Raw genomic sequence first — 27,528 nt, forward strand, 5'->3', positions numbered from 1 at the left:
AAACGCACCGAACTCCCACAGTATTGGTAGGGGGATGTCCCAATGTCCATATCCAAATATATGCTCTTGCATTAGGACCGTATTTATTTAAACTGAGTTATTATCGTCACATTTTCTCCAGGAAGATATTGTCTTTGTTGTGATGTAGCCCATCTACCCATACATACGCGCTAGGGCTCAGGGTCCTTCACTTAATTTGGCCCACATACTTTCCCTATGCATCCATAATGTTTATTGTTATTATTACTATTATTATTATTTTTTTTATTATTGTAGTACTCTGTAGTAGTTGTTGTTGATGTTGTAATAATTATATATGTTATACAAAATTTTGTTTTTTATATAAACACACCTGGCATCAGGTTTATAACTGTGTTGAAAGGAGAAAAGGCCCATTATGTCGTACCTATAAGAATGGGTTTATACAATTAATCTTTGGTGAAATAATTTGGTGGGCTTAAGTAAAGCAAAAAAATAAAACCTGAAAAGTTTTTGAAGATAGAAAATCTACACCACTTCCAACACAGAATGTGAGGTTTGAATAAATAATCGAGTTCATGCACTGTAGATTAATCATTCAGAATATGCATGGAGACAACAGAAGACTTAATATCTAGTAGGATGTTGGCTTGTGTTATACAGTGCAGTGAAAAAGTAAGTCCTCCTTCCTCCTGAGGGCTTCAGGCAGCTCTTCTGATCTTGGCATTTCGGTACCATCTACTTAAGCAACTAGGACAAAATAAAAGGTTAGTTGTTTATGTAAGATGTAAACGAAGATAGTGTCTAATAATGACCTTATAATTTGTGGCTGATTTGGTGCATTGGATTCTAAGTTATATGATATATATAATGTAGTTATAAATAGGCTGATAGGGATGTTCTCATCATGAGAAATTAGAATTTTTGTTCATTTTGATTGTATAAATAGTCATTAATATCAGTCAAAAAATGTTGAAATTAAAAAATAAACATATACAATACTTTTACTCATTCTCAGCACTGTATATTACAATTTTAATCCAGTTCTCTGGTTGAGTTCAGTCCAGAAATATGTATCATGTGTGCCTTGAGAAGGACTGACATCCTGTCCAACCCCTGTCTCGTACCCCATACAGTCTGTAATTATACAGCCTTAAAGAGTATAATTAAAAACGACATACATTAAATAATAAGGTAATGTGTTATTCAGCTGACTTCACGAATATCTTCTGAGAAGGGAGGAATCGGTATATAATGTATCATTAACCAAAACAATTGTTCAGTATAGCTGCACTGTATTCGTTACAGCATAGGATCTTAGTGTAGACGTTGTTTCGCAGAGCGCGCGGCAGCGTTTCTCACACAGGTCTGTAAGGGCCGCTGTTGGTTAAGGACGAGAGCAGCTGCTGGGTAAATTTCAATAGCACTTCCCATATTACAGTGTCTCGCATGCAGACTTAGACGCGGGATGCAGCAAATCCAGGGAGGAGGAAACAGCTCGAACCATCTCGGATATTTTGCATTTCTTTTAAGAAAAAAGACATGTTAGGGAATACATTTTAATATTAGCTGTGTTATTAGTCTGTTCTTGTATTTGCTGTGTCATATGAAGTTATAGGATTTGAAAAAAAAAATCTACATGTTTTACTGCGCAAGACGTAAATGGAGAAAATGGCTTTCGGAAGAAAATACAGCACTACGAAAGAGCAAATACTATTCTGGATTATTCTCCTTTTATTGTGGTTTGTAGCTCATGGACAAATGCGATACTCTGTTCCGGAGGAGATGGTGAAAGGCTCCGTCATCGGCAATGTCGCAGCGGATTTGGGGATTGACGTTAAAAGGCTGAAAAGCGGCCGAGCTCGGATCGTTGCCGGAGACAGCAGTCGGTACGTGGAGCTGAACACAGACAAAGGAATACTGGTGGTCAATGAGAGAATAGACAGGGAGACGGTTTGTAATCAAATATCTCCGTGCAGTTTCAATACTGAGATTATTCTCGAAAATCCAATTCACTTGTACAGTGTTTCTATAGAAATATTGGATATAAACGATCATACTCCAACATTTCCAAAAGATGAGATAAATATTGAAATGAATGAGGCGGCGCTGCCCGGTGCGCGGTTTATGCTGGACAGCGCTTATGATCCCGATGTCGGTATTAATACCATACAGAGCTACAGTCTGAAACCGACTGATAACTTCATATTAAAACAGGAGACCCGTTCTGATGGTACTAAATATATTGAGATGATGCTACAGTCCCCCGTAGACAGAGAGAAACAGGAGGACTTGTCTCTAACATTAACTGCGATAGACGGAGGTCACCCACCGAGGTCCGGTGCGATGAAAATAAATGTAAAGGTTTTGGATGCGAATGATAACGCTCCAGTTTTTACCAAGAAGCTCTACAGAGCTACTATCCGAGAGAATTCGCCAAAGGGGACGCTTGTGACCACCGTAAGTGCCAGTGACTCAGATAAAGGTGTTAATGGTGAAGTGTCATACGCCATTAGACGTATCAAAGATGAACACAGTGGCATATTTGAACTAGATGAAAAATCGGGGGAGATTTTTGTTAGAGAAAGTGTAGATTATGAAAAAATGCAGAAATTTGAAATAAACGTTGAAGCTAGAGATCACGGTGGTTTTACAGATTCTTGTGCTGTTGTCGTTGATGTAATTGATGTGAATGATAACATCCCCATTATAACGTTAACATCATTCACTAATCCAGTTTCTGAAGACGCTTCACCCGGAACTACTATTGCAGTTATTAACGTTAAAGACTTGGACTCGGAAGAAAACGGCCAGGTGACATGTGTGATTAGTGAAAACAGCCCTCTTGTAATAAAATCATCTCTAATGAATTATTTTACATTAGAGACTGTGGAAAATTTAGACAGGGAAACGCATGCAGAATATAACATTACAATTACTGCTACAGACCACGGCTCACCTTTTCTCTCCGGTTACAAGACGTTACATATTAGAGTTTCCGATGTGAACGATAATGCGCCAGTATTTGAAAAACTGTCTTACGCTGTCAGTTTGGTGGAAAACAACACACCCGGTGTTTCCATTTTCACTGTAAAAGCGAATGATGCCGACTGCTGCCAGAACGCGCGCGTCTCCTACCTGCTGGAGGACTCGGAGGTCAACGGTGTGCCCGCCTCTTCTCTCTTGTCAGTAAATGCCGAAAGCGGGGTAATCCACGCCGTGCATTCTTTCGATTATGAGAAACTTAGAGAATTTCAAGTTAAAGTCAGAGCTCAGGATGCGGGCTCACCTCCATTAAGCGGAAATGCTACAGTCCGCATTATCATCCAAGACCAGAACGACAATGCGCCTCAGATCCTCTACCCAGTACAGACTGGTGGCTCCTCGGTGGCTGAGATGGTGCCTCGTTCGGCTGATGTGGGCTATCTTGTCACTAAAGTGGTGGCCGTTGATGTGGACTCTGGACAGAATGCCTGGCTCTCATATAAACTGCAGAAAGCGACAGACAGGGCGCTGTTTGAAGTGGGCTCACAAAACGGGGAAATCAGAACTATACGTCCGGTCAGTGATAAAGACGGCATGAAACAAAGACTTACTGTTATTGTGGAGGACAACGGACAGCCGTCTCGCTCAGCTACAGTCAACGTTAATGTGATGGTGGCGGACAGCTTCCCTGAAGTACTCTCGGAATTCAGTGACAATACTCACGGCAAGGATTACAATGACAGTCTGACTTTTTATTTAGTTTTGGCTTTGGCTGTAGTGTCCTTCCTCTTCATTTTATCTTTAGTAGTGATTATATCCGTGAAAATCTATAGATGGAGACAATCACGCATCTTTTATCAGTCCAATCTGCCAGTTATACCGTATTATCCAACACTTTACTCAGACGCCGGAGGTACAGGAACTTTGCCGCATGAGTACAACTACGAGGTTTGTATGACAGCAGACTCCAGGAAAAGCAACTTTAAATTAGTCGGACCAAGCAGTCAAAATGCTTTCATCATGGATCCCAGTTCTGCAGAGACAATGGCGCTTTCACGGGAAGATACTGTCTTACCTGTCTCTGATTTCGTAAGTAAGCAATATAATTTTAATATAAAATCACCGTGTAATTAGTTTTCTTTTCTGTTAGTGTCCTTGTTTCATTTATGGTTTAGCTCTCCATTCGAATAAGTAAATATTACGAATGTTCAAAACTGTTTGTAACATTACTAAATGATATCTGTAGAATTTAGTACCACTGCATTTTTTTCCACAGTGCATTCACATTCGCATTCAGATTGATATATTAATTGTACATTATTGTATTTTAGGTTTATCATTATATATTTTTAGCCAATTATTATTGTCATGGTTTCTCTCGGAAAACGTTATCTTCTCTTGTGATGTGGCCACTACCCGCAGTTTCCCTATTAGGACGTCTTTGAAAATGTCATTTTATTTATACGATATCCTCCTGAAACCCCACCCATTATTTTATGTCTATTGTAGTGGACATTTTGTTTTTGCATCTATCTTATCAATGATGTAAGGAAAGGTATTTATTTATGTCGTACATACTGTGAAATTATAAATAAAAATAAATTTGAAAAAAATCTAAATTGTAAGATGTCTTATTTCCTTCAAAGACATAGAATATAACAAATAACCTAAAATTGAAGGACACTTCTTTTCCTTGGGTCTCAGGAGGATATTGCATGGTGTAGGCTGACACAGTAGGTAGCAGGGTACCGTCGTACAGGGGCGTTGCTAAAGATTTTGAGTCCCCTAAAAGCATATCATTAGGGCTCCCCAGTCCAGACCATTCCAGTTATTTTTCAGTTTTTTATGGCCCCTGTCACTCAGGGGCCTTTGGAATCGTCCTAACTCCTACCCCCCTTACGGCGCTCCGGCTCTCGTATCTTTAGTGCTGTTTGTTGCATCCCGCCACGGCTGTGTGTGTAGGTCTGCCGGTATTCGCCCAGTTCTGGTCCAGGTTCCCCGCGCTGTATTGCGCGATTCAAAAACACGCATTATGCTTCTCTAAATTACTCATTAAGATACAGTGTTTGATTCTGTCTGCCCCGCGTGGGACTGACCTCCTGGCCAGGCTGTTTCCCTGCCTGGTGCGCTGTATAATCTGTAATAGGGTCAGGTGACCCCTACGGCCCCCTACTGGACAAAATGTGGGAAGATAATGGAGGGACGGGTGGAATGATATAGGTATTTTAATTGGCTATAATTATTAATAACTACATAGTCTAAATTATAACGTAATTGTATATTTCATGAATATCTTTTGAGAAGCGAGTTACTGGTAAATAATCCATAAATAACCCGTACACTTGTTTAATACTTGCACTGTATTCCGTTACTGCATAAGATCATTGCAGGGGTAGGCAGCCCTGATCCTGGAGTGTCGGTATCCAGCAGGTTTTCCATCCTACCTGATGAGTTACTATCTGCCTGATATCAGGTGTGGTACATCAGAGACCAGGTAGAATGGAAAACCTGCTGGATACCGGCACTCCGGGATCAGGATTGTCTATCTCCAAATCACTGTGTTTAGGCAACGTTATTTCGCAGGGCACGCTGCGGCGTTTCCCGCATGTGTCTGTAAGGGCCGCTGTTGGTTAAGGAGGCGAGCAGCGGCGGCTGCATTGGCCATGCTATTGTATCACTCATACGGAGTTAAACGCAGTGTGTGTGCAATACGGGTGGATCTAGCAGAAACTGGCAGGAGGAAACAGCTCGGACCGTCTCGGATATTCTGCGTATCCTTTCATTAAAAAAACATGTTACGGAATTAATTTCAATATTAGCTATACTGTAAGTTTATAAGAAAAGGTATATTTACGGTGAAGATGCTCTACGATTTTTACAAGGTCTATATGTTTTTAATGCGCAAGATTTAAATGGCGAAAATGGCTTTCAGAAAAAAATCCCAGAATACGAAGGAGCAAATGCGACTCTGGATAATTTTCCTTTCGTTTTCTTATGTAACCCATGGACAAATGCGATACTCTATTCCGGAGGAGATGGTAAAAGGTTCCGTCATTGGCGATGTCGCTGCGGATTTGGGAATCGACATCAAAAGGATGAAAAGCGGCCGAGCTCGGGTCGTTGCCGGAGACAGCAGTCGGTACGTGGAACTGAACACAGACAAAGGAATACTGGTGGTCAATGAGAGAATAGACAAGGAGCCGTTGTGTAAGAAAACAACATTGTGCAGTTTCAGTATTGAAATTATTCTAGAAAATCCAATTCAGTTAATTGAAGTAGAAATAGAAATAATGGATGTGAACGATCACGCCCCGAAATTTCCTAAAGATGAAATAAACATTGAGATTAGTGAATCGGCGTTGCCCGGTGCGCGGTTTTTGCTGGACAGCGCTTATGATCCCGATGTCGGTATTAATACCATACAGAGCTACAGTCTGAAACCAACCGATAACTTCGTATTGAAACAGGAGACCCGTCCTGATGGTAGTAAATATATTGAGATGATGCTACAGTCCCCCGTAGACAGAGAGAAACAGGAGGACTTGTCTTTAACATTAACTGCAATAGACGGAGGTCACCCACCGAAGTCCGGTGCGATGAAAATAAATGTGAAGGTTTTGGATGTGAATGATAACGCTCCAGTTTTTACAAAGAAGCTCTACAGAGCCACTGTCCTAGAAAACTCACCCAAGGCGACGCTTGTGACAACAGTTAGTGCAAGTGATTCGGATAAAGGCGTTAATGGTGAAGTGACATATTCCTTCAGACATATGTCCGAAACAGACAGTGGAGTGTTTGAAATGGACGAAAAATCGGGCAAAATTTTTTTAAGAGGAAGCATAGATTTCGAAAAAGATAAGAGATATGAGATGAATGTGGAAGCGAGAGATCACGGTGGGTTTACAGATTCTTGTGCTGTTATTATTGATATCACTGACGTAAATGATAACATTCCAATTATAACGTTAACATCATTCACTAATCCAGTTTCTGAAGACGCTTCACCCGGAACTACTATTGCAGTTATTAACGTTAAAGATATAGACTCGGGAGAAAATGGTCAGGTGAATTGCATTATATCTGAAGATTCTCCTTTTGCAATTAAATGGTCTATAAAGAATTACTTCACCGTTCAAACAATGAAAATGCTAAACAGAGAAATAGACTCAGAATATAACGTTACAATAACAGCTACAGACGAAGGCTCACCTCCTCTCTCAAAGAACAAGACTTTACATATTCGAGTGTCCGATGTGAATGACAATGAACCAGTTTTTGAAAAACGATCATATGATGTTCGTTTGATAGAAAACAACACACCCGGTGTTTCCATTTTCACTGTAAAAGCCAATGATGCCGACTGCTGCCAGAACGCGCGCGTCTCCTACCTGCTGGAGGACTCGGAGGTCAACGGTGTGCCCGCCTCTTCTCTCGTGTCAGTAAATGCCGAAAGCGGGGTAATCCACGCCGTGCATTCTTTCGATTATGAGAAACTTAGAGAATTTCAAGTTAAAGTGAGAGCCCAGGATGCGGGCTCACCTCCATTAAGCGGAAATGCTACAGTTCGCATTATCATCCAGGATCAGAACGATAACGCGCCTCAGATCCTCTACCCAGTACAGACTGGTGGCTCCTCGGTGGCTGAGATGGTGCCTCGTTCAGCTGATGTGGGCTATCTTGTCACTAAAGTGGTGGCCGTCGATGTGGACTCTGGACAGAATGCCTGGCTCTCATATAAACTGCAGAAAGCGACAGACAGGGCGCTGTTTGAAGTGGGCTCACAAACCGGGGAAATCAGAACTATACGTCCGATCAGTGATAAAGACGCCATGAAACAAAGGCTTACTGTTATTGTGGAGGACAACGGACAGCCGTCTCGCTCAGCTACAGTCAACGTTAATGTGATGGTGTCGGACAACTTCCCTGAAGTACTCTCGGAATTCAGTGACAATACTCACGACAAGGATTATAATGACAACCTTACTTTTTATTTGGTCCTGGCTCTGGCTGTAGTGTCCTTCCTCTTTATTTTGTCATTAGTAGTGATTATATCAGTTAAAATCTATAGATGGAGACAATCACGCATCTTTTATCAGTCCAATCTGCCAGTTATACCGTATTATCCAACACTTTACTCAGACGCCGGAGGTACAGGGACTTTACAGCATATGCAGAACTATGAGGTGTATATGACGACTGACTCCAGGAAAAGCGACTTTAAATTAGTCGGACCAAACAGTCAAAATGCTTTCATAATGGATCCCAGTTCTACAGAGACAATGACACCTGGAAAGGATGAAAAAACTTTCCTGGCTGTGTCTGATTTCGTAAGTAGGCAAATTTTAATAGTTCATTATATATTATATATGTTTTTTCTTTTGTTGTTTTGTATTTCACTTGTGGTAAAGATCAATTTTTATAGTATAACACTAGGCAACTAGTATGTAATATTATATTTAATATGCTGTCATTTTTCAGGGTGTATTCACGTTCCCTTTCATTACCTCTCATGGAGCCGACACCTTATCGTGGTGGAGGGGTTTGTGTGTTCCAATGATCCCAGGAGCTAAGTTTCCCGGGGCTTTATGGCCCTGGTAGGGTCACCCAAGGCAAACAGGTCCAGGGTGAAGAACCAGACGAAACTCGGCTCATCAGACCCCTTATGATGAGTAAAAACATAGATCCATGTTTTCCCTCGCCCGGACGTGGGTCACCGGGGCCCCCCCAGAGCCAGGCCTGGGGGTGGGGGTGGGGCTCTATGGTGAGTGCATGGTGGCCAGGCCTGCACCCATGGGGCCTGGTCAGGCACAGCCCGAAGGAGGTACGTGGGTCCCCCCTACAATGGGCTCACCACCTGTAGGAGGGGCCATAGGGGTCGGGTGCAGTGTGAGTTGGGTAATGGCCGAAGGCGGGGACCTTGGCGGTCCGATCCTCGGGTGCAGAAGCTAGCTATAGGGACATGGAATGTCACCTCTCTGATGGATGGATGGAAATTAAAAAATAAACATATACAATAGTTTTACTCATTCTCAGTACTTTATATGGTTTAGTTCCGTTCTGAAATATGTATTATACGTACCTAAATTAATTTTTGGGTGTCAGTCTGTGATTCTGTGTGCCCTGACGTCCTGTCCAGGGTGTTCCCCTGACTTGTATCCCGTACAATCTGTAATTGTAAAGCTTTTAAGAGTATAATTAAAAATGACATACATTAAATAACGTATGGATGCGAATGTTCAAATCTGTCTATAATGTTACTATATTTCATCAATAGAATTTCAAACTCCTGTATTTTTTTCCACACTGTATCCATATCCCTTTCAGATTAAACATTTAATGTTACATAATTGTACTTTATGTTTGTCATCATAGTTATTTAAATTGAGCTATTATTGTCACAGTTTATTCATGGAAAAGTTATCTTTTGTTGCGATGTAGCCACTTACCTGCCTTTTAAAAAATTCTTTATCAACCCAATATTATAGGTTGATGCAGTATAGGTACCATTGTCCTGTGATATCTCTAGTGTTTGTCATTTTTCATTCTGCCACAGGTGTGTGTGTGTGTGTGTGTGTGTGTGGGTCTCCCTGTATCACAGAGCTCTGTTCCACGTCCTCCAATTTTGTTGCTCACTTCAAAAATAGGTAGCCCTGTTATGCTTCTCTAAATTAAATAACGTATGGATGCAAGCCCCGGTTCCTCCTGACTCTATCGAAGTGTCCTTGAGCAAGATACTGAGCTTGTGATGCCTTGCATGGCAGCCTCTGTCACCGGTATATGAATGTGAGTGTGGATGGGTGAATGTGAGGCATATATTGTAAAGCACTTTGAGTGCTCATAGGAGTACAAAAGCGCTACATAAATGCCATCCATTTACCATTAAGAGAGTGTGTGAGACTGACGTCCTGGCGAGGCTGTCCCCCTGCCTTGTGTCCTGTATAATCTGTAATACAGCCCCTTACTAGACAAAATGTTGGGGAGATGGAGGGAAAGATATGATGAGGATTTAATATGCTATTATAATTAATATCGTCATACTTAAATTCTAACGTAATTTTATATTATGCTGACTTCTTCAATATCTTCTGTGAAGCTGTAATTGGTAGGCTATATAATCCACGGATAACCCATAAACTTGTTTTGTAGCTGCACTATAGTTTTACAGCAAAATGATAATTGTGTAGACAATGTTTCAGAAAGAACGCAGCAGCGTTTCCCGCACAAGTCTGTAAGGGCCGCTGTTGGTTAGGGAGGCGAGCTGCCGCGGGCTGAATTTCAGTGGCATCTCCCTTCTTATTGTGTCACCCATACACGCAGACGCAGTGTGTGTGTAGTAGGAGTGGATATAGCAAAAATCGACAGGAGAAAACAACTCAGACCTTCTCGGATATTTTGGGTATCTTTTCTGGAAGAAGGACATGTTACGGAATTAATTTTGATATTAACTCTGTTATAAGTTTATTCTGACACTTGGAGTAACGATGATCTACGATGAGTAAATGGCTTGTATGTTTTAATACGCAAGATTTACATGGCGAAAATGGCTTTCAGAAAAAAATGCGGCAATATGAAGAAGCAAATACGACTCTGGATAATTTTCCTTACGTTTTGTTATGTAACTCACGGGCAAATGCGATACACTGTTCCGGAGGAGATGGTTAAAGGTTCCGTCATCGGCAATGTCGCTGCGGATTTGGGAATCGACGTTAAAAGACTGAAGAGCGGTCGAGCTCGGATCGTTGCCGGAGACAGCAGTCGGTACGTGGAGCTGAACACAGACAAAGGAATACTGGTGGTCAATGAGAGAATAGACAGGGAGACGGTTTGTAATCAAATATCTCCGTGTAGTTTCAATACCGAGATAATTCTTGAAAATCCAATCCACTTGTATAGTGTCTCTATAGAAATAATGGATATAAACGATCATGCTCCGACATTCCCGAATGAAGAAATAAATATTGAGATTAGTGAATCGGCGTTGCCCGGTGCGCGGTTTATGTTGGATAGCGCTTATGATCCCGATGTCAGTATTAATACCATACAGAGCTACAGTCTGAAACCGACTGATAACTTCGTATTAAAACAGGAGACCCGTTCTGATGGCAGTAAATACATTGTGATGATGCTACAGTCTCCAGTAGACAGAGAACAGCAGGAGGACTTGTCTCTAACATTAACTGCTATAGACGGAGGTCACCCACCGAGGTCCGGTGCGATGAAAATAAATGTAAAGGTTTTGGATGCAAATGATAACGCTCCGGTTTTTACCAAGGAGCTCTACAGAGCTTCAATCCAAGAAAATTCATCCAAGGGGACACTTGTGACAACAGTTAGTGCAGCTGATAAAGACAAAGGTATTAATGGTGAAGTGTCATACGCCATTAGACGTATCAAAGATGAGCAGAATGGCGTATTTGAAATAGACGAAAAATCGGGGAAGATTATTGTTAGAGAAAGTATAGATTTTGAAAATATACAGAAGTATGAAATTAATATCGATGCTAGAGATCACGGTGGTTTGACAGATTCTTGTGCTGTTATTGTTGATATAATTGACGTGAATGATAACATCCCCATTATAACGTTAACATCATTCACTAATCCGGTTTCCGAAGACGCTTCACCCGGAACCACTATTGCAGTCATTAACGTTAAAGATTTAGACTCGGGAGAAAATGGTCGGGTGACATGTGTGATTAGTGAAAACAGCCCTCTTGCAATAAAATCATCTCTAATGAATTATTTCACGTTAGAGACTGGGGAAAATTTAGACCGGGAAACGCATGCAGAATATAACATTACAATTACTGCTACAGACCACGGCTCACCTTCTCTCTCGAGTGAAAAGACATTACATATCAGAGTATCCGATGTTAATGATAATGCACCTGTTTTTGAAAAACGATCTTATGATGTCCGTTTGGTAGAAAACAACACACCCGGTGTTTCCATTTTCACTGTAAAAGCCAATGATGCCGACTGCTGCCAGAACGCGCGCGTCTCCTACCTGCTGGAGGACTCGGAGGTCAACGGTGTGCCCGCCTCTTCTCTCGTGTCAGTAAATGCCGAAAGCGGGGTAATCCACGCCGTGCATTCTTTCGATTATGAGAAATTTAAAGAATTTCAAATTAAAATGAGAGCTCAAGACGCGGGCTCACCTCCATTAAGTGGAAATGTTACAGTCCGCATTATCATCCACGACCAGAACGACAATGCGCCTCAGATCCTCTACCCAGTACAGACTGGTGGCTCCTTGGTGGCTGAGATGGTGCCTCGTTCAGCTGATGTGGGCTATCTTGTCACTAAAGTGGTGGCCGTCGATGTGGACTCTGGACAGAATGCCTGGCTCTCATATAAACTGCAGAAAGCGACAGACAGGGCGCTGTTTGAAGTGGGCTCACAAAACGGGGAAATCAGAACTATACGCCCAGTTAGTGATAAAGACGCCATGAAACAAAGGCTTACTGTTATTGTGGAGGACAACGGACAGCCGTCTCGCTCAGCTACAGTCAACGTTAATGTGATGGTGGCGGACAGCTTCCCTGAAGTACTCTCGGAATTCAGTGACAATACTCACGACAAGGATTATAATGACAACCTGACTTTTTATTTAGTTCTGGCTCTGGCTGTAGTGTCTTTCCTCTTCATTTTATCTTTAGTAGTGATTATATCAGTTAAAATCTACAGATGGAGGCAATCGCGCATCTTTTATCAGTCCAATCTGCCAGTTATACCATATTATCCAACACTTTACTCAGACGCCGGAGGTACAGGAACTTTACAGCATATGCACAACTACGAGGTGTATATGACGACTGACTCCAGGAAGAGTGATGAAAAATATCTCAGACCGTATCGAGAAACCATGGTTACTTTGGACACTAGTGGAGCTCAGATCCTACAGCAAATGGAAAATAATTGGGAAGAAAGTGCGAAATCAGATATACAGGTGAGTAATAAGCCTTCAAACAGTGTATAATTTAGAGAATTTTCATTTTACACCTGACAGGTACATGCAGAGAAGGAGGGGGCTGGGGGTGCCCCCCCCCCCTGCCCCCCAATGTTCTTCTGCGTATTTTCAGTAATAAACGATTCACACCCCCTTGTTCACGCCTCTACATCTGCACATGCTACTGTAGCAAATATATGAAGTTTAACATGCTGTTGTCAGTATTTATCCTGGTCAGTAGGTCTTTTGCCCAGATCTAACTAATCACAAAGCTAGTATATATCCTGGATGGGATACAAGTACATCTCAGGACACAAATGCAGTTTAAGCTGTTTATAAACGTTGCCTGTTACTGCAGGAGGGATCCCACAAAACATGGGAAGTGCATACACTCTCCACACACAAAGAGCATACACTCTCTACACACAAGGAGCATACACTCTCTACACAAAAAAGCATACACTCTCTACACACAAAGAGCGCTGCACTCTCTACACACAAAGAGCATACACTCTCTAAACACAAAGATCATACACTCTCTACACACAAAGTGCATACCCTCTCTACACACAATGTGTGCTGCACTCTCTACACACAAAGAGCGCTGCACTCTCTACACACAAAGAGCATACACTCTCTAAACACAAAGATCATACACTCTCTACACACAAAGTGCATACCCTCTCTACACACAATGTGTGCTGCACTCTCTACACACAAAGAGCGCTGCACTCTCTACACACAAAGAGCATACACTCTCTACACACAATGTGCGCTGCACTCTCTACACACAAAGAGCGCTGCACTCTCTACACACAAAGAGCGTACACTCTCTACACACAAAGAGCGTTCACTCTCTACACACAAAGAGCGTTCACTCTCTACACACAAAGTGCGCTGCACTCTCTGCACACAAAGAGCATGCACTCTCTACACACAAAGAGCATACACTCTCTACACACAAAGAGCATACACTCTACACACAAAGAGCGTACACTATCTACACACAAAGTGAGTTGCACTCTCTACACACAAAGAGCATACACTCTCTACACACAACGTGCATACACTCTCTACACACAAAGAGCATACACTCTCTACACACAACGTGCATACACTCTCTACACACAAAGAGCATACACTCTCTACACACAAAGTGCATACACTCTCTACACACAAAGTGCATACACTCTCTACACACAAAGTGCATACCCTCTCTACACACAATGTGCGCTGCACTCTCTACACACAAAGTGAGTTGCACTCTCTACACACAAAGAGCATACCCTTTCTACACACAAAGTGAGTTGCACTCTCTACACACAAAGGCATACACCCTCTACACACAATGTGCATACACTCTCTACACACAAAGTGCATACACTCTCTACACACAAAGTGCATACCCACTATACACACAATGTGTGCTGCACTCTCTACTCACAAAGAGCATACACTCTCTACACACAAAGAGTGCTGCACTCTCTACACACACAGAGCATACACTCTCTACACACAAAGTGCGTACACTCTCTACACACAAAGAGCGTACACTCTCTATACACAAAGTGCGCTGCACTCTCATCACACAAAGTGTGCTGCACTCTCTGCACACAAAGAGCATACACTCTCTACACACAAAGTGCATACCCTCTCTACACACAATGTGCACTGCACTCTCTACACACAAAGAGCATACATTCTCTACACACAAAGTGAGTTGCACTCTCTACACACACAGAGCATACACTCTCTACACACAAAGTGCGTACACTCTCTACACACAAAGAGCGTACACTCTCTACACACAACGAGCGTACACTCTCTATACACAAAGTGTGCTGCACTCTCATCACACAAAGTGCGCTGCACTCTGCACACAAAGAGCATACACTCTCTACACACAAAGTGCATACCCTCTCTACACACAATGTGCGCTGCACTCTCTACACACAAAGAGCATACATTCTCTACACACAAAGTGAGTTGCACTCTCTACACACAAAGAGCATACCCTTTCTACACACAAAGTGAGTTGCACTCTCTACACACAAAGAGCATACACTCTCTACACACAATGTGCATACACTCTCTACACACAAAGAGCATACACTCTCTACACACAAAGAGCATACACTCTCTACACACAAAGAGCATACACTCTCTACACACAAGTGCATACTCACTCTACACACAATGTGCGCTGCACTCTCTACACACAAAGAGCATACACTCTCTACACACAAAGAGTGCTGCACTCTCTACACACACAGAGCATACACTCTCTACACACAAAGTGCGTACACTCTCTACAAACAAAGAGCGTAAACTCTCTATACACAAAGTGCGCTGCACTCTCATCACACAAAGTGCGCTGCACTCTCTGCACACAAAGAGCATGCACTCTCTACATACAATGAGCATACACTCTATATATACAAAGAGCATACACTCTCTACACACAAAGAGCATACACTCTACACACAAAGAGCATACACTCTACACACAAAGAGTGTACACTCTCTAGACACAAAGAGCATACACTCTCTACATACAATGAGCATACACTCTTTACGCACAAAGACCGTACAGTCTCTACGCACAAAGAGCATACACTATCTACGCACAAAGTGCGTACACTCTCTACACACAAAGTGCATACACTCTCTACACACAAAGAGCGTACACTCTCCACACAAAGAGCGTACACTCTCTACACACAAAGAGCGTACACTCTCTACACAAAGAGCATACACTCTCTACACACAAAGAGCGTACACTCTCTACACGCAAAGAGCGTACACTCTCTACACGCAAAGAGCGTACACTCTCTACACACAAGGAGCGTACACTCTCTACACACAAAGAGCGTACACTCTCTACACGCAAAGAGCGTACACTCTCTACACACAAGGAGCGTACACTCTCTACACACAAAGTGCGTACACTCTCTATACACAAAGAGCGGTGCTTTGGTTCAGTTTCCCGACTAAGGTGAATATGATACTCCTGCCAACATAATTTAAAAGATGCACATCAACTCTACATTCTAGTTAGTATTTCACGTTTCTGGTCTTTAACAACCAGTCTTTACATTGACATGCTGTAAGGTCTGCATTTGTGTTCTCTTATATACACCCCGTAGATTAAGCAGGCAAGAAGCACATAGACCGAAACACAATGTACTTTTAATACTGGTACATTTTAGCAAAAATAGTGAGGAGCAAACAGCTCGGGCCTTGTCAGATATTTTGTGTGCGTTTTGGGGGAAATGTACTGCAGAATTTATTTTATTCTGCGGCTTATGGCTGTTTGCCCATCTGCCATAACACGACTTTGTTCTTTAGGGTTCTGCGGCTTAGGGCTGTTTGCCCATCTGCCATAATACGATTTTATTCTTTAGGGTTCTGCGGGTTAGGACTGTTTGCCCATCTGCCATAATACGACTTTGTTCTTTAGGGTTCTGCGGCTTAGGGCTGTTTTCCGCTTGGGTGATCACTGTTGGGTCCTTGAGGAAAGTCCTTAACCTCAAAAGCTACTACAGGGGAGCCAAGTAAATGCCTGAACCCACGCTTCAGTCTTACACATGTGTGTAATTGGAGAGTACAGTACAATGTAGACACTGAATAATTCCTATGCATCGCCATGGTACAATTTTCTAAAAAGTGTGGTGAAATACTGAGTCAGTTCACTGTATGTGATTTCATGTTGCTGTTTACCATCAGATGTTGATGAGTTTTAGTCAGTATTTGGAAAGCAGATATACCAAGTAAAGAAACAGTAACAATTAGGTGAATGATAGGGATAGTTAAAGCTTTAAATTTAGAGTATTGCCTGAATTTGCATTTTACAACATCTATAGCTTCCTTGTCACAGTGTAAATTTGAGAAAGTAATTTTTAACTATATTAAATTCATCAAAGAATTATGTATGTTTGTACAGTTCCTAAGTTATAAGTTAGATATGAGAAAACTAAGGCCTTGTGTTTATTTTCAAAGCATATATTTTACTCCCCCTTGATTATGCCCAATTTAAGCTGCTGAAGGATTAATTGATTTAATTAAGTCTATTATTATTTTATGATGGAGGGGCGGTAACGTTCTGGGGTTCGCTTAGCAATGCAATAGTTGCTGCCAGCTCTGAGTGCCGCTGTTGGTCAATTTTAGCTATTTCATCTACCGCCTTGTACATGTCACACGGAAGAGCGTTTGCCGCATCAACTAACTCGAATAAGCAGATGTACAGTCCATCGCACTGAATGTAAAGTAGCCTTCGTTTAGGTATTATGATACATAATGGCCAACGCCTTTAGATTTTCTATGTATTGTTTTACCTTGAATTTATGTTTCGTAATCCTGAGACTCCTGTGTATCGTTGACGGTGGTTGGAAGATTTTTCGGGTTTGGAAATGGCAGTATCTTCTGCTCCTCTGTCTGTGCAGAGCAGAGACGGCATTCGGGCAGGTCCGCTATTCTGTCCAGGAGGAGATGGCAAAGGGCTCCATCGTGGGCAATATCGCACAAGACTTGGGCCTGGACGTTAAACGGCTGAAATCGGGCCGGGCTCGGGTTTTTACGGAAGACGGTCGTGAGTATTTTGGTCTGAATATTGACAAAGGGACGCTGGAAGTGAAAGAAAGGATTGATAGAGAGGAGCGGTGCGGCTCGGTCTCTCCATGCTCTCTACATTTTCAAATCATACTTGACAATCCTATGGAGCTCCATCGCATAGATGTCGAAATATTGGACATCAATGATCATGCTCCAGCTTTCGCGGAAAAGGAAATAGTGATACCGATTAGCGAGTCTGCGATAGCCGGCGCTAGGTTTTCATTAGAGAGCGCTAAAGATCCGGACGTTGGTGACAATGCTCTTCAGTCTTATTTACTGAAACCCACAGATCATTTTATATTGAATTTTGAATCCCGTCCCGACGGTACAAAGCATGTACAAATGCTGCTTAAAACAGCGCTGGACAGAGAGGAGCAAGAACACATTAATTTATTCTTGACTGCAATAGATGGAGGAACCCCCCCAAAATCTGGCACCGTCAAGATACTCGTGAATGTCCTGGATGCAAACGACAATTCTCCCGTTTTCACTCAGACAGTGTATAAAGTGTCTTTACAGGAAAATTCAGCTAAAGGAATCGTGTTTTTAACAGTACGCGCGGCAGACGCGGACACGGGAACAAACGGGGAGGTAACCTATTCTTTTTCTCAGTCCAGTGATGGCGCGTCTGAAGCATTTTCTATAGACCTCATTACTGGGGAAATTATACTCAAAGGTAATATTGATTACGAAAGAAATAAACAGTACGAGATAATTGTGAAAGCGACAGATCAGGGTGGCTTAACGGACACTAGCAAAGTACTGATTGATATTTTGGACGTTAATGATAATGCTCCGGTTATAACTGTAATGTCGTTATCAAGTCCTATACCAGAAAATGCTGCGCCAGATACGGTCGTTGCTATGCTGAATATTAAAGATGCAGACTCGGGAAAAAACGGACAAATTATATGTTTAATCGATGCCGATTTACCTTTTAAAATAAAGTCAACTTCGTCTAATTTCCACAGTTTAGTTACTGAACGTGTTTTGGATCGTGAAATGGTATCGGAATATAATGTGACAATAACAGCTACTGACGGAGGATCACCAACATATTCTTCTAAAAAAACGCTAACTTTAAAGATATCAGATATTAACGATAACGCGCCTCAGTTTGAGAAACAGTCTTACACCGCTTATGTTATGGAAAATAACTTACCGGGCGTATCAATATACTCAGTTAAAGCAGGTGACAAGGATTCTGGAAACAATGCCCATGTTTCTTACTTACTAGAAGATACTCAGACAAATGGATTTTCTGTGTCCTCATATATCTCCGTGAACTCGGAGACTGGTTCTATTCACGGTGTTCGCACTTTTGATTTTGAGCAAATAAAAGAATTTCACATTAGAATAACAGCTCAGGATGGAGGGTCTCCTCCTTTACGAGGAAATGCATCAGTTCACATTATTATACAGGACCAGAATGACAATGCACCTCAGATCCTCTATCCAATACAGACTGGTGGCTCCTCGGTGGCTGAGATGGTGCCTCGTTCAGCTGATGTGGGCTATCTTGTCACTAAAGTGGTGGCCGTCGATGTGGACTCTGGACAGAATGCCTGGCTCTCATATAAACTGCAGAAAGCGACAGACAGGGCGCTGTTTGAAGTGGGCTCACAAAACGGGGAAATCAGAACTATACGCCCGGTCGGTGATAAAGACGCCATGAAACAAAGGCTTACTGTTATTGTGGAGGACAACGGACAGCCGTCTCGCTCAGCTACAGTCAACGTTAATGTGATGGTGGCGGACAGCTTCCCTGAAGTACTCTCGGAATTCAGTGACAATACTCACGACAAGGATTACAATGACAACCTGACTTTTTATTTGGTCCTGGCTCTGGCTGTAGTGTCCTTCCTCTTCATTTTATCTTTAGTAGTGATTATATCCGTGAAAATCTATAGATGGAGACAATCACGCATCTTTTATCAGTCCAATCTGCCAGTTATACCGTATTATCCAACACTTTACTCAGACGCCGGAGGTACAGGGACTTTACAGCATATGCACAACTACGAGGTGTATATGACGACTGACTCCAGGAAGAGTGACTGTAAGTTTGTCAGACCGAGCAGTCAGAGCATTTTAATGGTAGATCCTAATTCTGCCGAGATAATGGAGCGCACACTGCGTGAAAGAAACATTATGGATGAGACTGATTTGGTAAGTTGCAAGTTATTTTTAAATATTAATTGTCATTATCATTTTTGTTTGTCCTTTTAAATGCTATCTAATAATATTAGATATATTAGATGAATTATCTGCACAACTATGAGGTGTGTATGATGACTGACTCCAGGAAGAGTGACACCAAGTATGTAAGAGCTTGCTGTGATAGTCCTTTAAACGTTGATATGAGTGACACTGGCACTATGCTGCTGGAAAACAGAGTGGAGGAAGCTGGCTTATCTATAAACGTGAGGGTTAATTATTATCATTTTTGCTATATTAATGCATATTCTCCATAACAAAGTGACATGGCTAATACCTATATGTAGGAGGCCTAAATATTAAACAACAACATTTCTGTTTTTGTTCAAAATACTAAACTGTTCTGATAATCAAGATGTTCCAATTATTTAAAACATTTTGTTGCAATGTAAGGTTTCAAGAAGACTTATCCCCAGAAGTGTTTGGTTTACTTAATAAAACACTGAGGGCTTAAAATTCGTTTGGAAGCAATAGAGTAACTTTAAATTTACAATTGAAATTTAAGTACTTTATTTTTATTGTCCAGAAATTAGAACGGCATATAGTGTATTTATCTATATGAACCACAAGTGTTGAATGGTTCGTCATATTTAGACAAACCTCTCACATTAGAACATTGTCGGAAATGGTTTGGTCAGACTTATTGCATCAAGAAATATGCTGAAAGACCAAATGTATTTTACATGAAAAATCTGTGATCATTTTTTAAATGGTGGTGTGTTCATTGTGGAGCCTAAATGACTGTCCACTGGGTGAGTTTCTGGAGGTGACAGTGGGTCTGTCTAATCTGATGCTGAAAGAACACATGTGGCTGTGCAGAAATAGTGAACATATATGTGAGGAGATGCATAAGTGCAGCTATAGTTTCAAGATTATTCTGGAAAATCCAGTGGAATCGGGAGATCTCACAATGGAGACAATAGATATTAATGACAGCAGTGTTGATTTTCCACACTGTCAGAAAAGAGTACCAATTTGTACCTTTGAGGGTACAATTACTTTTCACTGAGAGTATACCTTAAGGGTCTGCCACTTGTACCCTAACTGTAAGTGAATGTACCTTTTAATCTAATTTAAGGTACATAAATGGACTCTGAGGAACATGTTTGTACTATTGGAGGTACATTAATGTTGTTTGTACCTTGGGGAACAAAACTGTACCTTTTTCTGACAGTGTATGAAGTAAAATCGTATTGGATGTCAATTACTCAGCCTTGACTGGGGTATACTTTGTCTTATTAAGGGTGATGGACAGCAGCAATAGTATCAACATGCTACGCAGAGAGAGTAGGGGTCCATCTAAACGATAAGATAGAAAACATATATATAGCACACTGGCTAAAGACTCAGTGCTTGGTGTCCTTATACCTATGATTAATGTACAAGTCCTTAACCCTGGGAACAATGATAAAGTAGCATGTTAAATGAATTCCTTCTTTTGGAGGCTTCATTTGGCCTCTCGCATGTAAAGAGATGTTCATGGTAGAAACTCCAGATGTGAATTATCATGCTTGGATGCTTGAAAGAAAAAAAAATGCATATTAGGCCCAATCCATGTTATTTTTCTCAACAAAAGATCTGGTTAATATCCAACCAAAGTTAATATCCATCAATGTCATTGTATAGATGTGGTAATAAAAACAGAGAGTTCCATTGTGGCATTTTATAAGAACATAAGAAATTTACAAACGAGAGGGGGCCATTCGGCCCATCAAGCTCGTTTGGGGAGAACTTAACTAATAGCTCAGAGTTGTTAAAATCTTATCTAGCTCTGATTTAAAGGAACCCAGGGTTTTAGCTTCTGCTACACTAGCAGGAAGACTATTCCATACTCTAACTACACGCTGTTTAAAGAAGTGCTTCCTCAAATTTGTTTTAAAATGTTCTCCCGCTATGAAGCAGCAATATTTCATAAATACATTTTTTAAAATCCTGAGCAATAACACTCCTCAGATCCTATTCCAAATACAGACTGGCAGTACTGGGCTGCTTTAGGTAGGCTGGAATGAAGCAGAATGATCCGGTTACATTGTATTACATTAGATGAATGTATTTATGACTTACGGTCACAAAGTATAACATGCAGTGAAATGCAAAGCTGGCCTAGTGTTAGACTGTGCACGAAAAATAAAAAGACAAGAAATACAGAGATATAGCAATATTCAGACAGTATTGAGTGTAGAATGTGTATACATTACATACACAGAACCAGTAAATTGTTGTAACTGCAAATGAAATACATTATAGAATTTAAAAATAAGCAATATACTCCAAGAATTTATGCACAGATATTACTTAAGAATTTGTATTAGAGGTGTGAATTTAAAAGCCTGCTGGCCAGAGGATAGATGTGTTCCCAGTCCTCTCTGTTCTTACTCTGTGACTCTATGCTCGCGCTTGCCAGACCGCAGCAGGCTCCTCAGCAGGGCTCCTCCAGCACTGTGTGATGTGAGTATCCTGCAGGGGGGGGGGGGAGTAACCATGGTGTCGTGCTTCTGCCCGGTTTGTGATCTCGCGGGGAGCGGTTATCATGTCTGCCCACACTGCTCACTGACTGCATGCTTTCTGTTTGACACATGCAGTATAAAACGTTTTTAAGGTCATAGGGGAAAATTTGAATTTCTGCAGTAGCCTAAGGTGGTACAAATGTTAGCAGGCCTTGGTGGTCTGAGACTGAGAGTGTATTGAGCTGTCCCCTCCCCCAACTGGTACATTGTTAATAATAAGAGGGGTACAGGCCCTCAGCTCCCCAACCTTACCCTTGGTCTCGCAAACATTCGGTGAAGAGCAGTTGGCCTGATTCAGCTGGACCGTCTATTGCAGTGTGACATCCAGCCATGTCCTTATTATCGCAGATCAGGCCATCGGATAACTTAACATAACAATGAGCTCAGGAGACAACTTTGTAAGGCTTCTGAATTAAGGATGATATTTGGAAAAATATAACAGCCCTTTCAGCACCTGGGGTTTGCACTGTAAGGAAATCTAGAATCCATTTACAGAGGGAGATCCAAGTCCCACAGCTTGGAGGCCCACTCTGATGGGGATTATGGTGATGAAAGCTGAACTGAGGACCAGTGTTCAGGCCGTTCCAGAATGCATTTATCAATTCCAGTGCAAATTAGGAAATGAAACTGGAGCTGGGATTGGGGAAAAAAAACTATGGGGAACAGAACTGGAATTGAATTCAAATTTCAGGGATATTTAAATTCCAACTCCAGTTCCATTTCCTGATTTGGATTGGAATTGACAAATGCATTCCACCATGGCCCCAACCCTGCTGAGGACTACAGATACTAATGTAACATACTTTCTCATGATTCTGTGAAGGTGCCAAAGAACTGACATAGTTTAAGGGTGCTGGGAATAGAGGGAGTAGAGTAAATATTTGATACGTCTTCAGGGAGGTCAGAGCTACTCAGTGGTTATTATTCAGCAAAGTAGGGTTTTTGGCATTTGGTATCAGAACAATGTAAACAGAATGTACTGGACATCATTGAAATCAGAGTGAGACTCAGTCGTCTCCTTGTAGCTCCTCTTAGAGAACAGGAAGTAATCAGCCATGGTTCCTGACCTAAATCCAGCATTATGCACAGCGGTACAAACACTCATAGCATCTCGGTGGTTTTTGATTTTACTTTATTCCCAACAAGAATTCAAATGATAGCTTGGCTTTTTCTTTAGTCCCGGTTGTGATTGTAGTGTCTTTCCTATTCCTATTATAATTAGTAATAATTCATGTAAAATATTTAGATTTTAAGATTATAGATGCTGATGGATTGCCGAAACCTAATCTTATATTACCTTTTGTAATTGCAATCTCCTAGTTATATCATATTATCTATCCCTTTATGCAGTTTCTGGAGGTACTAGAACTGATATGCATGGCGCCTTGAGTCAAGGGAGAGTGTCATCGAGTATGTAAGACCTTGTAGTCAGAGCAAATGTGAGATGTGATATGAATGACTCAGAGTCAGTCCTGCAGGGCAAGAGATATATAGATATAGAATATAAATTTGTACTATGTCTAAAGGGTGAGAATTATGTTCCAAATGATCATCTTTGATATCTTTACATTGTGCTTACCAAAAAATCTTTAGGTAACGTATATGAAAAAAACTTTAATTTATTTGATATTGCAAATAATTTTTTAAATATGTAATACAGCCTGAAAAATGTTGCTAAACGTGGTAAACGGGTTTCATTGTTTCTGCTTCCTCATTAAGGGCATTTGGATACTGGGATTGCAGACACAGTGGTAAAATGCAGTGTGTATTAAACGTCTGTGAGGGAAAAAGGTCCATCGTGCTACATACACAATGCACTGAGGGCTGCGCGCTTGGGGCTTCCTGGAGGATTCTATCCCTGTGCATCCTCCGCAGAAAGTAGCAGGCAGGAGAGCAGGGGTGTGTCGCCATGGCAACGGACCGATTCTGCTTGCGGACTGTGCCACTGTAGGAAACTGAAGCAGGGGTTGCACGATGCATGCAAGATGGGGGGTGTTTGAAAGCCAGATAATTGTATCCATCTATCTATCAATCTATAAATCTATCAATCTATATATCTAATAAAACATCCATCCATCCATCCAGCTTCTGCATTGTTCATTCAGGGTCCCTGTGATCCATGAACATTTCCCAAGGGAACACACAAAATGGGTCATTCACAGATGCCAGCAGCATCTAGCAGCAGATCTGCAGGAGGATAGTGGAGTAAAAATCATATGGATTAGTTTTTCAGAGGTAAACAGAAATGGAGAGGAGGTAAACCCCACACACAGAGATAATAATAATAATAATAATAATAATAATAATAATCATCATGCAGCTTCTAGTGGTTTATTTATGTAATACTCAATCATATTCATAGTCTCAATCTTTATTATTGTAGTATTATTTACAGCCCTGCAACCAGACCAGGCCACAAGCATGATTTTAACTACCAGAGGACATTAAAATGAGATGAATTATAAAAACAAATGAATCAGTTTTCTTGAATATATATATAGTCGTTTTATGTGAGGATGTTATTGTGATCCTTAGAAAAGAAATGTATAAGCCAATATAAATGTATAAAATGTAAGGAGATTTGCTTTTTGTATTTTGTTTCTTTGCTAATTTAATATTATTTGAAATTTTATGTTTACATTCAGAAATACAGGTGCAAAACATTAGACCACTGTCTAAAAAATAAAGCGTCTGAATTCTATAATGTCGGTATAACGGGGCACGCGATGCTTCCAGGCAATGCGGCGGGGCTCTGCGCATGCGCAACAGTCTGTCGGGTGCTGTTCGCCGCGATGGTGCTGAAACTGAGAGAGCACACGCGATCACTTAAGCTCTCCAAAAGGGTTATAGGAAAGAAATGCCCCATGTTGTATTACCACTGTAATTATTAGCTTTTATTTACCTATTGTCACGCCTGCTGATTGTGTGTTTAATGTTAATTTTCCCTGGCAGCTGCTCTCTGTTGCTGCAGTGGTGGTGCATAATGAGAAGGTTTTATTGTTGCTGGGGGAAAGGGAGTGCCGACGACGTTTCTGGGTTCTGATTGGCTACCGGGCAGTACCAATGACATCATTCCCACATGAACACGTGGGATTTGTTTTTGTAGGTTAGAAGCGAGATTTATTTCTGGTTGAAGGGAGTTTTACCGTCGAATCCTCCCTAGTCACGTGATTCAGGGCAGCTGCCGTGCATGTGTTTATTCTGAAACAGAAATATGAAATAGAAACGCATCACGTACTTAATAATTGCTGCAATAACCGTCTAGTCTTGTAAAACATTTCAGCTTGCTCTTCACGAGCATGAAGAACATTGCGATAATAAGATTGTTTGCATGTGCTTCTTTCAACACTGATTCATGTTTCCTCATGACTTTGAATAAAAGACGTGTGTGTGTGTGTGTGTGTGAGAGAGAGAGAGAGAGAGAGAGAGAGTTAGCCTGGTTATGGCATTAGTCAAGATAAAACGACTGAAATGTAAATATAAAATCCAAATTTTGCCCCCTGGTGGTGAGGTGAACAAGAACCGGGTGCAAACGAACGCCATTCACTTCCTATGCTCCCTGTACGTTGGACACCTGGAATATCAGAATCAGAATTAAACAATCACTTCTGACAATACTTTAATTATTGTTAATATTATGATTATTATTATTACCTTCTATAACTCTGAGAGTATTCACACAGCATTTAGTGTTTTTTTTTTTTTAAATTGCGTGCAGTACCAGGCTTTGGTCACTAACACTGTAACGTCATGCCTGCACACAGCGCTGTGGGTTTCTTTCCCTGCCTCTGTGTGATGGTCTTTTCCCTTTGCATCGTACTTCCTGTTCTGGGCCCCAGGCTCAGTGTGACCCTAAGCTGGTTGCGTGGGTTTTGGACGATAAATGAGTCACCTGTTTTTATGAATATGACCTATAAATATGAATATGATTGCTTTATATGAACTACATTTTCCTCACTCATGCACATTCAAATAATGCTATAGACATTTGGAGCTAGTTGTACTGCGGAGATTATAGAGGAGGATAACAATGCTTTCCAGTTCTGACAAACCTGGGTACTTTTTTTTGGGGGGGGCGGGGGACAGTGCACAGGATTCTGGTACCAATATCTACTTATCTTGGATTTTCCTTTACAGCTCAAATGTCGATGATAACTAACACTGATGCAACCAAGTCCCTCTAGGTTCTGTTGGATTTAACGCTCCTCACAGGCAAGTCCAGGCCATAACCTGAGAACTATTCATTCTGACAGAACGCTTCAAATGTTCTTGTATCTTTTCATACAGAACCCATCCAACACAGAATGGCATTTCGCCCAGAACCAGAGACCTGGACCCAGTGGGTGAGTGGCTGTCATATTTCTGCTGTATCCATGCCTTCCAATGCATACAAACAGCATGAGAACACACACATGGAAATAATACAAGGGTATGCAGCAAGAAACACACACATATGTTTATTTTCATATCTTTGTGGGGACTCTCCATTCATTTCTATGGGCTAATTGAGTTTCCCCTTGTGGTCCCCACAACATCAAAATAACAGGTTTTTATTACCTTGTGGGGACATTTGATCCCCTAGTGTAATATATACATAACCCCCACACACACACACACAGTGCTCCACTGTTCGAGGTTGTGGTAGCATGTCAGCTTAGTATACATTAAGGACTCCTGTGTTATGGGTTGTGTCGCCATGGTAGCACATTTAGCCCAACCCATTTACCATATCCAGTGCTCCAGTGCACTGGCATTCCAACTCAACACTTAACCTTACAGCAACACTTAGCCCAGCTGATGTGATGTATCCAATAATAATAATAATAACAATAAACTGCCCGGCGGATTAGGATCCCTTGGTTGGGCTCTTCCTGAATTCCTGTCCTCTGTGTTTCAGTAAGAACAGGTTCTACACTACACAGGAGAGGTCGGCTCCCTATGGGATAATGAGGTATTCTAGAGTAGATGAAGTGATGACCTGTGTACATGTTTTGTTCAGTGGGGCTGGCTAGGCTTGGCTAGGCTGCTCAGTCTGTGCCCGTAGGGGAGTCTCTGCGTCTGTCATTCTGCCTTCTGCTTTCTGAGTGATCTCTGTGTGCTGGGGTTGCTGTGATGGCAATAATGTGTCCACATACTGATTCTGCACAAAAATAACACTAGAAATGGGAGAGATGTACTCTCCGAAATCACACTGGAGTTCCTGTATTCGCGTGGGCTTTGTTTAGATATAGTCTTGCGTTTTTACCGGGATTAGACCATTTTTGGCTAAAATATGAATATT

The 27,528-nt window shown here is 41.5% G+C and overlaps 1 protein-coding gene across 50 annotated transcripts in view; it reads left to right on the forward strand.

Moving 5' to 3' along the window:
• LOC111836071 (protocadherin gamma-A11-like) overlaps positions 1 to 27,528 on the forward strand; it is a 187,780-nt gene that overhangs the window by 154,177 nt on the left and 6,075 nt on the right. For 23 of the 50 annotated variants that reach the window (XM_072701954.1, XM_072701939.1, XM_072701935.1 and 20 more), the window contains 2 exons: positions 26,535 to 26,590; positions 27,145 to 27,198. In XM_072701954.1, coding sequence (XP_072558055.1) covers positions 26,535 to 26,590; positions 27,145 to 27,198 — 110 coding nt within the window. Of the gene's footprint in view, positions 1 to 1,874; positions 4,054 to 5,541; positions 8,292 to 10,728; positions 12,914 to 16,992; positions 19,693 to 26,534; positions 26,591 to 27,144; positions 27,199 to 27,528 lie in introns of those variants that run through there. The other 27 variants (XM_072701973.1, XM_072701961.1, XM_072701957.1 and 24 more) reach the window with 9 other exon arrangements.

This window comes from Paramormyrops kingsleyae, chromosome 18 (assembly GCF_048594095.1).
Source record: "Paramormyrops kingsleyae isolate MSU_618 chromosome 18, PKINGS_0.4, whole genome shotgun sequence".
Taxonomy (NCBI): domain Eukaryota; kingdom Metazoa; phylum Chordata; class Actinopteri; order Osteoglossiformes; family Mormyridae; genus Paramormyrops; species Paramormyrops kingsleyae.